Source organism: Pithys albifrons, chromosome 5 (genome assembly GCF_047495875.1).
Source record: "Pithys albifrons albifrons isolate INPA30051 chromosome 5, PitAlb_v1, whole genome shotgun sequence".
NCBI classification, from domain to species: Eukaryota; Metazoa; Chordata; class Aves; order Passeriformes; family Thamnophilidae; genus Pithys; species Pithys albifrons.
Genome location: NC_092462.1, coordinates 16407172 through 16422595, shown reverse-complemented (window position 1 = coordinate 16422595; position 15424 = coordinate 16407172). Strand labels below are relative to the sequence as shown.

Sequence of the window (15424 nt, the reverse complement as noted above, 5' to 3'; positions counted from 1 at the left end):
CAGATGTGTTTGGAGAGGAAGTTCTCCAGCCATCAACAGATTTGATGAGCTGCTGAAAAAATACTGGGCAGAATTTCAAAACCATATTGTGGAATTCAGGAGATGAGCAGGGTCATTTTGAGCTCAGGAAGGACAACTAAATTTAAGAAGACAGCCAAGATCATTGAAGATTCTCACAGTTAGAGTCAAAATTCACTCCTTCGGACCTTGTTTTGAGACCAGTGCTTAGAAATTCAATAACAAGATCAATGTGAGATGAAGAAAATAGACAGAAATACTGTAAGCCATCAGTACTCTTGAAAGACTTTTTTAATCTATCTTGATGGCCATTTAATTTCAGCAGAAACAAAACAGGCTTTTTTCCGGACCCGTATTGTGAAACAGTAGTTGTTCACTTTTTGATGGACTCTTTTTAAGCATGAAGTTAATTTCCTTACAAACTTCACATCAAATTGAACTGAATTAGTGGTGTAATGCAGAGTGGCAAAATCTAGGTAGCTTGTGAAAATGCTTTTCAATATATGTAGTTTGCCTAATAACTTTGCCTTGAGTTCCACAAACAAATGCTGCTGTATTGAATCAGAATGATCTGCAGAGAAGTCTTAGATTATACATTGTAGCTGGTCCAGCTATATTATGTACACAAGTCATTATAGCATTGACTATAATGTCTTTTTATGAGAGGGGTTTATACTTTCTAGGGTAAACGGAGAAGTTATTTTTGCAGGCAGCAGAGAAGTTCTCAATAACTGCTTTCTCTGCTTGATGCAGAAGATGATGCAGGGCCTGTTCTGACAACATAAGAAGAGAACAGGTTATTGGAAACTGTTGGAGCAAACCTTGTAAAAACAAATTTCTTGGCACATCTTCTTTGTCAGGAAATCTTAACTGTTGGAGATAACACAGATTACAGAAATTTTGCATGAAAATCTACAGTAATGTTACCTGCCAGAACTAACACGGATTTCTTGGTTACAACAGTAAGCAAAATAGTATTTTGTATTTTTCAGAGTATTATTGGCAGTTAGAAATCATAAACATCTTAGGAAAAGCAGCTTAGTGTATTTGCACAGTAAATTAATTCTACTTTAAATTTGAGATGAGAACAATATTCTGTTTGAAAAGTAATTTTTTTGGTGTGGTTTTTCTATGAGCATCCATTCTGAGTGGGCAGTGATTCTATTGAAACAGAGATCTCATGGAGAAACCACAAAAAATAAAAGGGTATTCAGGCTGAGAAAAACCACTCCCAGTACTTGTACAACACTATTAAATGGATGAGAGATGGTCCATTGTCCACTTAATTACTTTCACTTCAGCAGTGGAACTCTGTTAGAAGTGGTTGTACTAAGCACAAATTGTTTGAACTTTGACAGTGTACTGGCAGCTTATAATTTTATCTTTGAAAAACTGCCATCTGTATGCAAATACAAGGAAAATGAGAACACACTTGCTCATATCCGGTAATGTACATCAGTTCATGCATTTTCAAGGAAGTATGTTATGGATGAGATAGCTTTCAAGACCAAATGCTACGCAGCCACGTTTTCAATCACTTTGCTAGAAGAAAACAGTTTGAGACCTAGAGAAGACAGCACATTTTATAAACCCTGAATATGTAGGAATGCTGAAACAAGTCCTCATGTGGTGGATATATATGTGTTCTTCATCTGACATAGTGTTAATGTTTTCCCATTACAGGAAGTCATCTTTTTGGCAACTGAGCTATTGCATATATACTATATATTCATGTGAAGCCTTTTTTATTTTCCTCTTTATTTAGCTTTTTCTCTTTGCTGACTTTCCATACCTTGAATAATGAGTACTACTTTTGCTTCTTGGAAGTCAGAGGAAATGTTGAGATAGAACTGATGTAAAAGACTGGAAGGGGTAAGACTGAGCTCAAGGTTGCTAGAGTTGACTCAGCTGATGTAGACTGATAGATGAATATAGAGTAAGATGTACACAGTTGAATATTCTTGCAGAACGTCAAGGCCAAAATTTGTCTTTCATTAAACACCGGAAAGTTGAATAACCATTAACTGTCAGAAAAAAAAAATTGAAAAGGGCAAAAGGAGCTTTTGAATAATTACACAGATGAAAACACAGAGTGGTTCTGTTTTCTTTTGTTTGAGAAACAAGAGCAATCCTACAGTTTCCAGAAGCTTGTTTGCTATATTTTGATCTTCAGGAGTCCAGTTCTTGATTTCATATCCAAATTGTTACTGGTACACCTGAAAAACAGAAGGAAATTGTGTTCTTGGAAGCACTGATCAAACACATATCACCTTCACTGATGAGAAAAATAGAAACACTTTTCAGGATTCTGCTTTATCACTCAGATCATACACTTGTAGATTGTAACACTTGTGTATTGTAGCAGCTGTGGATGCCCCATCCCTGGAAGTATTCAAGACCGGATTGTATGGAGCTCTGAGCAACCTGATCTAGTGAAAGGTGTCCCTTCCCATGGCAGGGAGATTGCAACTAGATGACCTTCCAACCCAAGACATTCTATGATTCTGTGATTTGCTGGCTTCTGTGTAAACACAGAGGGTCAGTAACTGAATGAAATGCCAGCTAAAAAAGTTTAGTATTAGAAAATTGTAGTTAAGGTATTGTCATAGGTGTGGACCCATAAGGTTAATGACAGCTGCACCACCAACGCTGCTGTCTCCTAGTTTCTGAACAATCGGTGGTAGTCTTCTGAAGTAATTTTATTTGTGCTACTTGTTATTTTTATTATCACCATATATTCTGTTATATCAATAGCAACTACTATTCTAAAAGTTGCACAGTATTTGTTGTTGCAGTCTAATTTTTACAAATGCTACATTCTTCTCAAAGTGTTCACCTTGGCACAGAAAATGTTCCACATTTATTGTCTTGTCAGATGGTAGCATTTTTAAATTCTTTCATGTGGATTTGAGGTTTTTTTGTAAGCTGTGTTGACATTGGTATGTAAATTGTGGGACTGCGGAAAAAATATGTATGTGACACTGATGTCTCCTACAGTGAAACTAATTAGTTTGTTTCTTTAACACATCTATTTTAAAAAGAATGGTCCAATTAATAAAAAGAAAATTAGTTGAGCTATCAGCTTTGCAGTTGGTGCCACACTTTGGTGTTGGAGAGGGAAATAGAGAGGTGTTCATTGTAATTATTCTAATTTTGATGAGTTAAGGGCATAAAAAATTCCCTGGAGTACTGCAGTTAGTTTTTGTTGGTGGAAGATGCAGATTTAAGGAAAAAAAAAAACTTTTAGAAAGGAGGTTCCCTAAAGATTTTGAGATTGAAAAGAGATGAACTGTCTGTCTGTTGCAAAGGGAATGCCCCATGCCAGTTTTGGTTTTGTTGTGCCTACCTTAAAAAAAGCAAGATTTGACTTGCCCTAGTTATATCTCCAGACGCAGCACATTTAGCCAGAAAGAGGAAATCCTGCTCCAGTGGAGTAAATCTTGTGCAGATGTGCTGATTAACAAGTGAAGAAAGTGCAGTCCAGTCTGTTGGGCAGATAATAATTTCCCACCATCACCACCACTGTCCAGCACGATTCCTAAAGGTCTGTTATAAACATGCATTTTGACAGAATTACTTATGTTTTCCACATCACAGTCTGTAGATACTGTTTGAGGAAAATTTTAGAAACAGGTTCTTCTTTCTGGAGAAGTTATTTGTATCGCAGAACAACTAAAACATCCTATGGCAAACAGTAACGTCTCACAAAAAAACTGCTGTTGAACATAATGAAATATAATTTTTCACTCAAAGAAACCCCCTGGTGATTTACATAGATGTAACATGAGAAGGAAAAAGAAAAGTTACTGTCATTTTGAGGCAAGATAGCTTAGGTACAAAGACAATAATTTGCTGTCTAAATTTCATTTTTCCATCACAAGCTATTACTTTTTATACTGCCGAAATGCTTCTGGTTATTTTTCAAGTATTTAAAAAGCAAAGGAGAACAATCTTTAGGATAGTTTAAAAGTGCAAAGAGAAAAAGTGGTTGGTGAGCTTTGATGGGCTTGGGGCAACCCGAGGCCTCAATCTTCATTCAAAAAAATACACATTTCAGAAATGTTTTCTTAAATCTTTGCTGTACCTCTGTGTGGCCACCTTACATGTCACAGTGTTAGTGCCAGAGGGAGAGTAATAAGTCCAGGTTAGCTCCCTTCTCTGTTAAATCATCCAGATGCTATTAAGAATAGTTGACACATTTTCCTTGATCCTGCCTGGGGCAAGGGATAGCTGAGGTGATTCAAATAGCTTTAAAGTAGACATTTCATCATTTCCCAGAGCTTTGGGTTGTCATTATTTCCAACTTTTGATCTGTCCAATATTTGCTTAATTCCAAGGGTAAAAACAGGGTCTTCTGTTTTGCTTCTTTAAGCTTTTTTTTTTTTTTCACTCAAACACAGATTAATCTGGTTTTGGCCTGGGAAATTGCTGTCAGCATTATATGATCACTACCTTGTAGTACCATTTTTTCAATTGGTGTGCAAATAACATTTATAGTTACAATCTCTCATTAGTTAATTCTACCTGCAGTAGATTTAGATTCACATTAGGACTGTTCTATATATTCTATATATTTTGTTTTCTGCAGAATTGCTTAAGCTAATTCTAATTGCCAGCTAGAGAAAGCTGCTTATCTTTGCTTCAGTAAGTAGACCTCAGATTTTTTTTCAAGTTTTTTTTTTATCTTGTGCCATGATGGGTAAAACTTCATATTGTTGGGTGCACCACAGATGCATCACTAACAGTGACAGTATAAAGCCTTACAGTGAAATGGAGCTGGACCAGTATTCAGCAAGAATATTATTATATTCTTGCACATTTTTATGTGTTGGATCTCAGAATACAATCCAGTGATAGTAAGGCCTGGGCAACTGGAGAAACATTACTGGAGAGAAAATGCGTATGTCCGTCTGACTGAAAAATGGTCTGTCTCTACCTGCTTTCTCTGGACGGGGTTTTGTTACTGCTTTTATGAGGAACAAAACAGGTCCTGAGTGCTCCATCATGTCAATTTGTGTGTGCATGTGTATAAATATGTATAAAGACCAAATGAATTTATTTTATTTAAAGGGTTTGGCAGTATATGAGCAACGTAAGTCAGAAGTAATGCAGTAAAGAAGGATATTTATATATTCAGATCATTCAAAACCATCCCTAAAGTTGCTGTGGCAAAAAATCTGACCTTTTGGCTCTTGGTGCATGCCAGGGCTGCAAAAGCTCCAATGCTGTCCTGCAAATCAAGTCTAGTCAAGGAGTGAAATATGGTGACTCTGCCAACTCCCTTGGCTTTGACTCTTGTTTTCACACTGACAACTCCATCTCTTGAAATCTTCTGGTTGTGGGTGGTAGTTTGCTTGCTTTGTTTTAAGTGAGAGCTTTTCCGTCAGCTTAGAAGAAATGTGTGCAGTGGGCACTGGGCCATTTTCTACAGATTTTCCTTCTCCGCCCTCCATCACCATTGTCAGTGGTTCCTATTCTGGGAACTTGTACTTTTTCCCTTATTACTCATGTCTAGATCATTTTACTACATCTTCCCCCTCAACATTTCCAAGACACAAGAAGTTCTGTAATCCCAAAGATCTTTTCTATTTTGGCCTTGGTTAAATGCCTGAGCAATGGTTAACCTGCTCTGTACAAGTGTGAGCTTCTGATGACTGCTTTGAAGCAAGTCCTGTACTTGGCCCTCACTGTTTATCAAACAGCCTTCACTCAATCTGCACAAATAATGCTTCCAGTGATGATTTTATAGCTTGGCCTTCTCACCCATTTAGTTTCTCTTGGCACAACTAACAGTACCTTCATTTCTGTATTCTCTGTTGTTCTCTGCAAAGCATTTACACACTGTATCTTAAGTTGCACAGAAAGGTCTGCTTCTGAAATAGTCCAGCCAGCCACCACTGAGGTGTTCTAACTTGAATGCAAGTTTAAAATGTCAAGCCACATAATTAATGACATGTTCAGGCTACTCTTTGAGCAGCTGTAGTCTTGGATAACTTTACTGTTGTTGCAATTCTTTGGTTTTGCGTTGAGAAAAAGATATTTTTCATGGACAACACAAGATAAGCTACATACAACTTAAGGAGCGTGTGTGTGGGAGGGGGTTTTCTACATAAGTCTTTAGTTTAAAATAGAACAGTAATTCAGAAAAATCTTTACAGTGCTGCTATTTCTCATAACCTTTTTCAGTTGAAAATAACACCATTTAAAACAGTTTCAGAATTTTTAGAGCACATGTGTAAATTGTTTTAATTCCTTTAAACACTTTTGATTAGTAAACCTGAATTTTTTAAATAAATTGTTCAAATGAGACAGTTCAGGTGAATCTAATTTGTCTGTCTTTTCTAAGTATGTGAAAATAAAAATAAAATACTTTTTTTTAATCTGAAATTGCTACTGCAATTAAGACCTGGTTTTATCTTGACTTTGTTTTTTTTTCTTGTTATCTTCATTGTGTTGATCTGATTTCTTTCCTAGATTGTGAGGAACTGTCTTTAGTATTTGCACAACTCCTCCACATTTAAGACATTCATAACAATAATAACTTAGATAATACTTTAAAAAAAATACCTGTGCTGAAATGCTTTGTATATTTGTGTTTTAAAAGCCTTTTCTTTCCAGTATGTTCTTAACCAAACTCCCTTAATCATATTTATAAGCATCAGTGTACTCATGGCTGCATGTACTCTTCCTTTTTATCCATCTTGTCATCAGCTCTGTGAAATAGTGTGATGTAGAGGTTATACTGATAATTTTCTTTTTTTTTTGTCACAGTAAGTCTTCTTCTGAACATTGCTTTAAAACCTACATAACACCACTCAGATGCCTAGTTGCTATCTTAAGAAAGCTAAAAAATCAACACCAGAACAGCAACAAAAAATCTCAGTAAAAAATGCCTGTACTACAATTTCTTTTCAAGCAGTAGAGCCTATTTCTTATTAGTCATTATCAGTTTAACAATGTAACTGTCCCATTTTCAGTTAAAGACAAACATCTCTCTGCACCTGTGCATCATTTGTCTGCAGAAAATGAGTCCCAGTGCATTGTTATAAAATCAAGCAAAATGCTTTTGAGAGGTTGCTGGTTGGCTGGTATTAGAAAAATTAGCACCAATGAAGTTATTGGAGAGAGTAAACATTCAAGTGTGAAGCAGATCAGTTGGAGGTGACTTTTGTCCCATGCAGAACTTCTTTAAGTGAACTGGGTCTCACTCTCCACAGGCTGAATAGAAAGGGCAGGTGCATGTGTTGTTCTTCCAGGCTGCACCTGTGCAGTCAAGGGGACACAGTGCCAATTCCCTGCATGTGAAAGAAAGGAGTGCAAGTCATTAGATTTCAAGTTTTTTTAAAAAATGGTAAGTGTTGACCCAAAGAAAGGAAGCTGTGTGTTTTTGGGATTGCACAATGCCTTCAAGCAAGTGTTGTTGTGCAAGAAAATTTTCCCCTTTACAGGTTGTAGGACCTGGAGGCATAGTGAGAAGAGAAGGTAGTGACTTTAAAGATGTTATGAAGGGAGCTGAACACTTCTGAGCATTCTCAGAGAACACAAACAGAAATGTCAGAAGACTACACTGGGGTTTGCATTTTGTTTCCCTTAACTACTGGTGCTCAGATATTGATCAGTGGAATAAAGTTATTGAGCAGCTGGGAACACCCTGTCCGGAATTCATGAAGAAGCTGCAGCCGACAGTACGGAACTATGTTGAGAACAGACCCAAGTATGCTGGCCTCACTTTCCCAAAACTTTTTCCAGATTCTCTCTTCCCAGCTGACTCGGAACACAACAAACTCAAAGGTATGTCTGAAAAGGGACATGGTTCACACGCAACAGCTACAGTGCAATGAAGGGGTTTTTCCAACTTTGCTTCTCTCTAGTTGCCCTCTCATTTACTGCAATTAGTTGCAGAGACAAATGTCTGAGTGGGTTTTGTTCAGCTTAGAGGCCTTTGAAATGATTTTTGGAGATCCTGGTGCTTGGTCAGCCAAGAGAATGTCATCACTGGTGCATTGAGCATGTCCTCATGTGATGATTCTGTAACATGAGGAATTAAGATATTCCTTTACTATTATTCTTGAACTTGTAACACAAAGGACTAGTAGACCTCTATGGGAAGATCTCAGCACTTGCACTGTTCTTTCTTAGGTGAAAAATACCACTTCAGCCAGATGCCTGCCCCATAGCTCTACCTTTGCTTGAAAATAGAAAGATATTAGTAACATCAGTCAAAATTATGTAGCTGAGGTTTAATATGCACTATGGGTGGATTTCTTCTTTTGAACAAATGTTGTGGGTCAGTTAGCATATGTGAAGTTGAAAACTTAATTACAGTGTAACCAGATATGCCCTGTATAAGAAAAGTTGCAATGATTTTAATCATAGGATGGAGTCTTTTTAAACTTGAACAAGGCATTGACCTTCAATTAGAAAAAATGATTAATGTGTCTTTAGTATAGATAGTATTTCTCATCATAGCTCTGTACCCCCTGCAAAATTGTGCTGTGTATCAGTTGTGCACCACTCGAATACTTGGAGCCACCTACTACTGTGGCACATAATGGTTTTCAATTGCTTGCAATTTGCATGTCATTACACGACCCAGAATTTTCTTCCAATTAACAACTGTTTCATAGCCAAGCTGCTGTCTTGGCTCTGGAAGCAAAGTGAAAGGTCTGAGCAGATGCTTTTGGATACACACAATTTTATATTCCTACTACAACACAATTGAATAATGGAATTTTCTTGGATTTGTGGCTAATGAATAGAAATGGCTGTCAGAGTGCTGTTATCTTTTGGATACAGAAAGCACATACATTTGAGCATACTGAATGCTATTTTTAAAGATATAGTCACAGAACAAGAAAAAAATTTACTTGCATTAAAAAAAAAAATTACTTGTGCAGCATTGTATCATCCCATGGCCTGCCTAAATATTTCACCATAATGCAATGTTAATGATCTAATTAGATCTCACTTTTACTCACTCATGTGGAATGAGATACCTAATAATATTTCACACTTACTGCTCTTTACAATTTTTACTTTTCATTTACACAGCACATAATTTTAATGGGTGAAGAAAGCTAGGTGAAAAACTTTAAAACATGCAGAGATCTTTGTTTTTCTGAGCCAGTGTAAGAGTACCTGTAAGTTTGAGGCTTTGATTTAGTAATGACATGATTTTAGACTTCATTAAGCGAACTTTAGTTCTCTGGTCCTGGTAATAATCACAGATAAATCAAGATGTTTTTCTTGGGTATATTATTCAGCCCTCTACATGGAATCTGTCTGCATGTAAAATCTCATTGAAGCTTGTTAGGTTATGGTGTGCAGCCCTGATGTGAGCACCTTCCTAAGGAATCCAACCTAAAAATATTGCTGAAGAGCTCTTGTGAGAAGACACATAGAAACAGTCTCTAAAAGGGTTGTGCCATTGTTATTTTCCCCACCCAATTAACCTTCCTCTGGGGGATGTGATTTGTACTAACACTTTCTCTGATTTCTTTGTTCTAGCCAGCCAAGCCAGGGACCTTTTATCAAAGATGCTGGTCATTGACCCAGCCAAGCGAATATCAGTAGATGAAGCCTTACAGCATCCATACATTAACGTCTGGTATGACCCAGCAGAAGTGGAGGCGGTAAGTGAGGCAGGACTCCCTGCTTCAGGCTGCTGAATGTAAATGTGATTCATAGACTCCTGCTGCTTTACAGCATCAGGATAATGAGCATGCTATAAAGAAACAATGTTGTGACTGTGGCAGTCTTCGGGTTTATGTGAAAAGAAATCTGTAGGGACAGAATATCTCTCTTTATTAGATTAACTGATAATAGATGGAAGAAGCAAAAACAGAGTGTATGAGGCCATTTTCTGCTTTCTTCTAGGCAAGATGAAGACAGGATTTTTAACCCAGTATATCTTACTTCCTTTCTATAGTTATAGAGCTCAATCTGGCACAAGATACTATCTTTGTCTCTAAACCTTTCCTTGTGGAAAACAGCAAACATCACTTCCTATGTTTGTGTTCAAGAATGTATGTGGAGAGGAGGAGAATGAAACAAAACAATACAAAATCCTGAAGTCAGGACTCAGAAAAATCTAGCAGATCTGTAATCTTCCTTAAGATGAAGCAGGGGCTCATGGGTTTTCCTGGGCTGTGATTCACTGTACAGTACCATGTACACTGTACACAAGCAGAAATGGAATTATTCTTATAATTCTGTCATGCTCTAGACACCTCTCTATACACCTTGGTGAGACTGGTGTTGACAGGAATAAGTCCAATCTGTCAGCACATCAGTGACTTGGTATAATCGGTATAATATAATAGATGTAGGTATAAATACAGAGGGATGCTCTGTAATACTGTGTATGAAATGTAGGAAAGCAGAGCTCAGTATTTCAACAGGTTTAGAAATCTTACTTAACCACAATAGGAAATGAAAACATAGCAAAATTAAATTACTGCTGTTTAGTGATGGGCTCCAATTCAGTCTGTGTTCTTGAAAATGCAGTAAACTTCAAAAGTAAACAGAAAGCACAAACCCCCATCAAATTTCAAGCACATGGGATGTTGAAGACTATATTATTTTGCAGCCCTTTATTGGGCTTGGTTCTGCTGTTTAGAGAACCTTCAGTTTGTGTGTCCTCTCTAGTTTTCCTAAAGAAAAAGTTTATATGTTTAGAGAGTAAACCTTTGATACCCTGCAATATTTTACCCCCTGGTAAGTATTTTAGTTTCACATTCCTTTTGAAGATCTCATTCCATTGCCAGATACTTTAATTGTATTTCTGTGCCTTTCTTAACTCAGTTTTATGAACTACTGTGACATCAGAAGTCAGATTTGCCCCCTCTGTAGGTATGCTTTGTCTGTGAATTTAACCATGGAGAGACACTTCTGATGCAGAACAGGAAGGCAATTTGGTGCAGTGGATATCTTGTAATGATTTGTCCAGTTTCCAAATACATGCTCTTAGTTGCATTTCAGATTGAAGTAGAAGTTGAATTTTTCTCCTTCATTTCATTGCATTTATTGCAGTAAATACAGAAGGTATAAAGCAGAGGAAAACCAAACTGTCATTGCTTCCATAGTACCTCCAAGAACAGAGGTCATCCTGTGAGGAAGGAACAATGCCTTTAAATATTCGACTTCAAGTGCTCTGTGTTGTCCCAGTTATTTGCATCTTTGTCTGAATTTCTTCTTTTTAGAAAACACTGTTCTTCTTGCCCAACTGGTTCTTTTCACAGTTGTTGAGTAGGTATGAGCTCAACAGAAGCATCCCCAGCTGCTTTCTCTGTCTCTCTTAGCTGCAAAATTTTCTCTTCCCAAATGTTCTGTGTCTTGTCAATTACGTACTATAGAATCGTGCTAATACTTTTGTCATACTTTGGCAGTGAAATGTTATTGAATTGCTTTGTCACCAATCACTCTGCAGTACAGAGACCCTTCTTCTCTTGGGATCACAGCAAGCTAAAACCCAGGAAGGTTTGGGTTGTGGTGCAGCATAATCAAAATAGAAGAACATTGGGTTAATATCAAATATTTTTGTCATAGTGCTAGGAATTCTAGAAAGCATCTGGCTACACTTACTGCTTATTATTTTGCCAGTCTCATTTTTGGAGGGAAAGTTGAACTGGAAGGCTTTCTTTTTGCAATGAACAGTTAATTAAATTATAAATATCCATCTGTTCGTGCTGACACACCTTCAGTGGTTAGCTGTGAATCATTTACTAATTATTTTCTAAAGAAAACTCAGTTGGATTTTCTCTGCCTGTTGATTCAGCTGTTGAAGCGCAGTCACTGTGTTTTTCATCAGCGACGTCTCCATCATGGAATAAATTTCTTATTTGTGGGAAATGGGTGGCTTTCTGTTCTTATTCAAAAGAGTGTCCTAAGGTTCTGTGACTGCTACTAACTGGCAATGCCTCTACAAGCAGTAATTGTTGTTACAGTGAAGAGAAGGCTTTACTTGTTTGTGTTACAATTTGTCACTTCTGGCTGGACATTTGATGTCTGACTGTCTTTTAGTTCTTTAAAAAGACAGCAATATACCTGTGTGTGGCAAACTTTTTTGCTGGTAACAAAAGTGATTTAGAGCTTTAAGCGTGAGGTAACTTGTTTCCTCTTGGAAAAAACTATGTTGATATACACAACAGGTTGTGTCCATCTGTCTGTGAACTCCCACCAGGGACAAGGGAACTGAGTGTAATATCCAGAAAACCTCTTAGACTATCTTCTAACACTTACATTCAATGACTTAAATGATTACAGGTTTTTTTGCAGTTTATTCTGTGTCATAAGCCCATGCTCTGCATTGCACAACCTTCCTTGTTATACTTCAGTGTTACTTGTTGCAATCTGATATTATACTGTGAATGGGATAAAGAATTGAACTCCTATCACAAGAGTCTCTCAGTGTCTCTCCAATAAATACTCTGTTGAAATATCCGTCTTGTTACAGTTGCAGAAGAGTTAGGATAAAATTCAGTGAAGATTCCCTAATGCCATACATTAAGTATGCCACAGGCAACAGGGAAATGACTTTCATCTCCTGTACTTTTGCTAGCTCTTGCCAACTTTATATCAGTGGTGGGAGTTAGTACGCATTTAAAACTATCCAACACATGAGCTGTTTGAGAGGTAGACACTTTTGCTGACTCACTTACTAATCTGACTGTAAAATCATCTATATTGAACAAAGCTGCATAAGTTATAATATGGTGCAAATACATGAAGAAAGTAGTATTTGAATGACATGTCAAAACGTAAAAATGGTTGGATTTGCATCATAACAAGGCTCTGTGAAGCAACCCTCACAGGCTGTCCTGTAAGTGTGCAGCCAGGTCTAGTGTTGGAGTTGCTTTTGGTCACTTGTCTTGTGCTTAACTTCCTACTATTTTTCCTGGTTGCCCCACTGGGATTTAGAAGCCTGCAGTGACCTGCTCCTGCCCATGTTCAAAGGGCTTTTCTTTTCACTGTAACAATTTTTAAGTATTTTTACACAGAGTGAAATCTTTCATCATGTAAGTAATGGTTTGGTAGAGGGATCTTTTGGGGTTTTTTAATTTTTCCTCCCATATTGTAACATGAGACAGGATTCCTTCCCCTTTAAATAACCCTGTACAGTAGGGATGACACAGAAATTAGGATACAGAGGTAATAAACAAGACAACATTTTCAGCGAGTATAGTACTGGGGAGGGGGAATTAGTTAACTGCAGCTGTCTAGTTAGATGATCCCTTCTGCCCAGTAAATGGCTTCATCCAAAGCAGCCAGGCATCTGTTGTACACTGTCCATTTTTTTCAGAGACCTAGGAGGACAGGTAACTGAAAGCATTTAATGTGACAGGAGTTTTGAAGTGAGTTGTTGCAATGTCACTAAATGTCAGTGTGTAGTGGAGTAGAATGAAGAGCACTGAAGTCAGCTCAGGGAATAAGCAGAGAATTTGGTGTCAAAGTTTAACCTGGAGGTAACAACCCTCTGTGTCTGCTCAGATTTACAACATTATGAGTGTGAGGAAAACAGATAAAATAGCCCTGTCCAGTTAAAAAGCAGACTTGTGGGACAGTTACAGTTCCTTTTTATAAGTCTATTAAAAGTTTATAGTCTTTCAGAGACTGTGTGGGGGCAATAGAACTATTATGTCTCCTAATGGGCAAACATTGCACAAATGGGAAGTGGTAGGAATGCAATACCCTTTCCCCTGCAATGTGTAACAGCATTAAACTCTTCTGGTTGGCCTTAAAGGCCATGTTATGATTCCCTGATATAGAGAGGAAGGCGATATGTTATTAGATGTGGGACTTGCTATTCACTAATAGCAAGTTAGACAAACAGTGCTGTGACTCTCCCACATCCAAAGCCCTGGATAGCTCTGAAACCAGTCATCATACTGACATTTAGAAACAGGCCTTGCGCAGTTTTTCAGCTTACCTGTGGAGTGAGGGGGTAAACTAGCTTTTGGATTTAAAGGGAACTCCCTTGTCTAACCTACAAAGTTAGCCAGCTTCTTTTGAACACACTCAGCTTGCCACAGTATCTTTGATAATCATCATTATCATCATCATCATCACGGCTAGGCTTCTTTGGTAATAAAGTCACAGTGTCGGGTTCTCCAGGGCATACATCACTGAGCTCAAATTATTTTAACTAATGTTACAGTTAAGATAACTCCTGTATTCAACCAAGTATAACTAAAATATGTGTTTAAAAATATATGAAAACATACAGATTATGTATGTTTATAATTGTGTGGAATTCCCAAGATTTTAGGAACTGTTGAAATCTTTTCTCAATCTTGACATCTAATTTATTTGTAGGGAAAACAGAGTTCAAAGAGCAAAAATATATTTACTAATATTACATATGAAATCTGTTTTAAAATCAGAATAGGAACCTATAAGCCTTACTTCTGTCTATTAGATTTCAGTTAAAGATTCCTTCTTCCTGGAACTTATATGCAGAAACCATCTTGGATCCACTTTTAAACAAATACTATGTTTAATACTTTCCTACTGTGATACTATAACAGCATTTGTACTATTATCATGAGTAAATGACATACATATCTTTTCTCCCTCAAACTGTTTTAGTTCCCTTTTTAGGACAGAAGAGGTTTCCAATGTCTCTTGCCTCTACAAGTAGACTATCCTGTTTATTGTAGATAATCTCAGTATAATCTCCCTGATGACTTATTAACTTCTCTAGTTTTCCATCTGAAAATGCTGTGCTTGAGACAATGTTTTAATTTGCACAGCTGCCTTTTTTTAAAGTTGCTATACATTCTTACCCTTTATTGAGATGGTCTGTGAATAAATCCCAAATCTGATATTTAATTTTTCATATCTCCCCTAATGTTTATGCAGTGCTGCCTATATGCAGGGCACTGCAGGGCCCAAAATGTTCAAATTGTGAACAGAATGGATTCCTAAACATGTGCTTTAGCATAGTAAAGAAGTTCTTCTTCCTTTTGTTATTGGTGCTTTTGAAGAAACCCTTCTTGTTATCCTTGATATCCTTAGCCAGATTTCATTCCTGATAGGCCTTGGCCTTCCTCATTGCATATCTTGCGTATTCTGACAACATCTCTATGTTTATTCCAAGTGGTCTGTCCCTGCTTCCACCTCACGTGTCTCCTGCTTATTTCTGAGTTTTATCAGGAGTTTCTTGTTGAAAGTACTCAAAGAGCTGGCTGATGTCATTGTGAGACCTCTCTCAATGATTTTGGAATGATTTTGGGAATTTGGAAAGGTCCCAGTTGACTGGAAGCTGGCTAATGTCACAATTTTCAAGAAAGGCAAGTAGGAGGACCCTGGAAACTACAGGCCACCCAGTCTCACTTCAGTGCCTGGTAAAATTATGGAGAAGATTATTCTGGGACATACTGAAAAACACCTGAAGGACAATGCAGTC

General features: G+C 37.4%; 1 protein-coding gene across 9 annotated transcripts in view; it reads left to right on the top strand.

Moving 5' to 3' along the window:
- The window catches only part of MAPK10 (mitogen-activated protein kinase 10), a 158225-nt gene that overhangs the window by 122508 nt on the left and 20293 nt on the right, over window positions 1-15424 (top strand). For all 9 annotated transcript variants that reach the window (XM_071555759.1, XM_071555755.1, XM_071555758.1 and 6 more), the window contains 2 exons: window positions 7627-7809; window positions 9526-9650. In XM_071555759.1, coding sequence (XP_071411860.1) covers window positions 7627-7809; window positions 9526-9650 — 308 coding nt within the window. The remainder of the gene's footprint in view (window positions 1-7626; window positions 7810-9525; window positions 9651-15424) is intronic.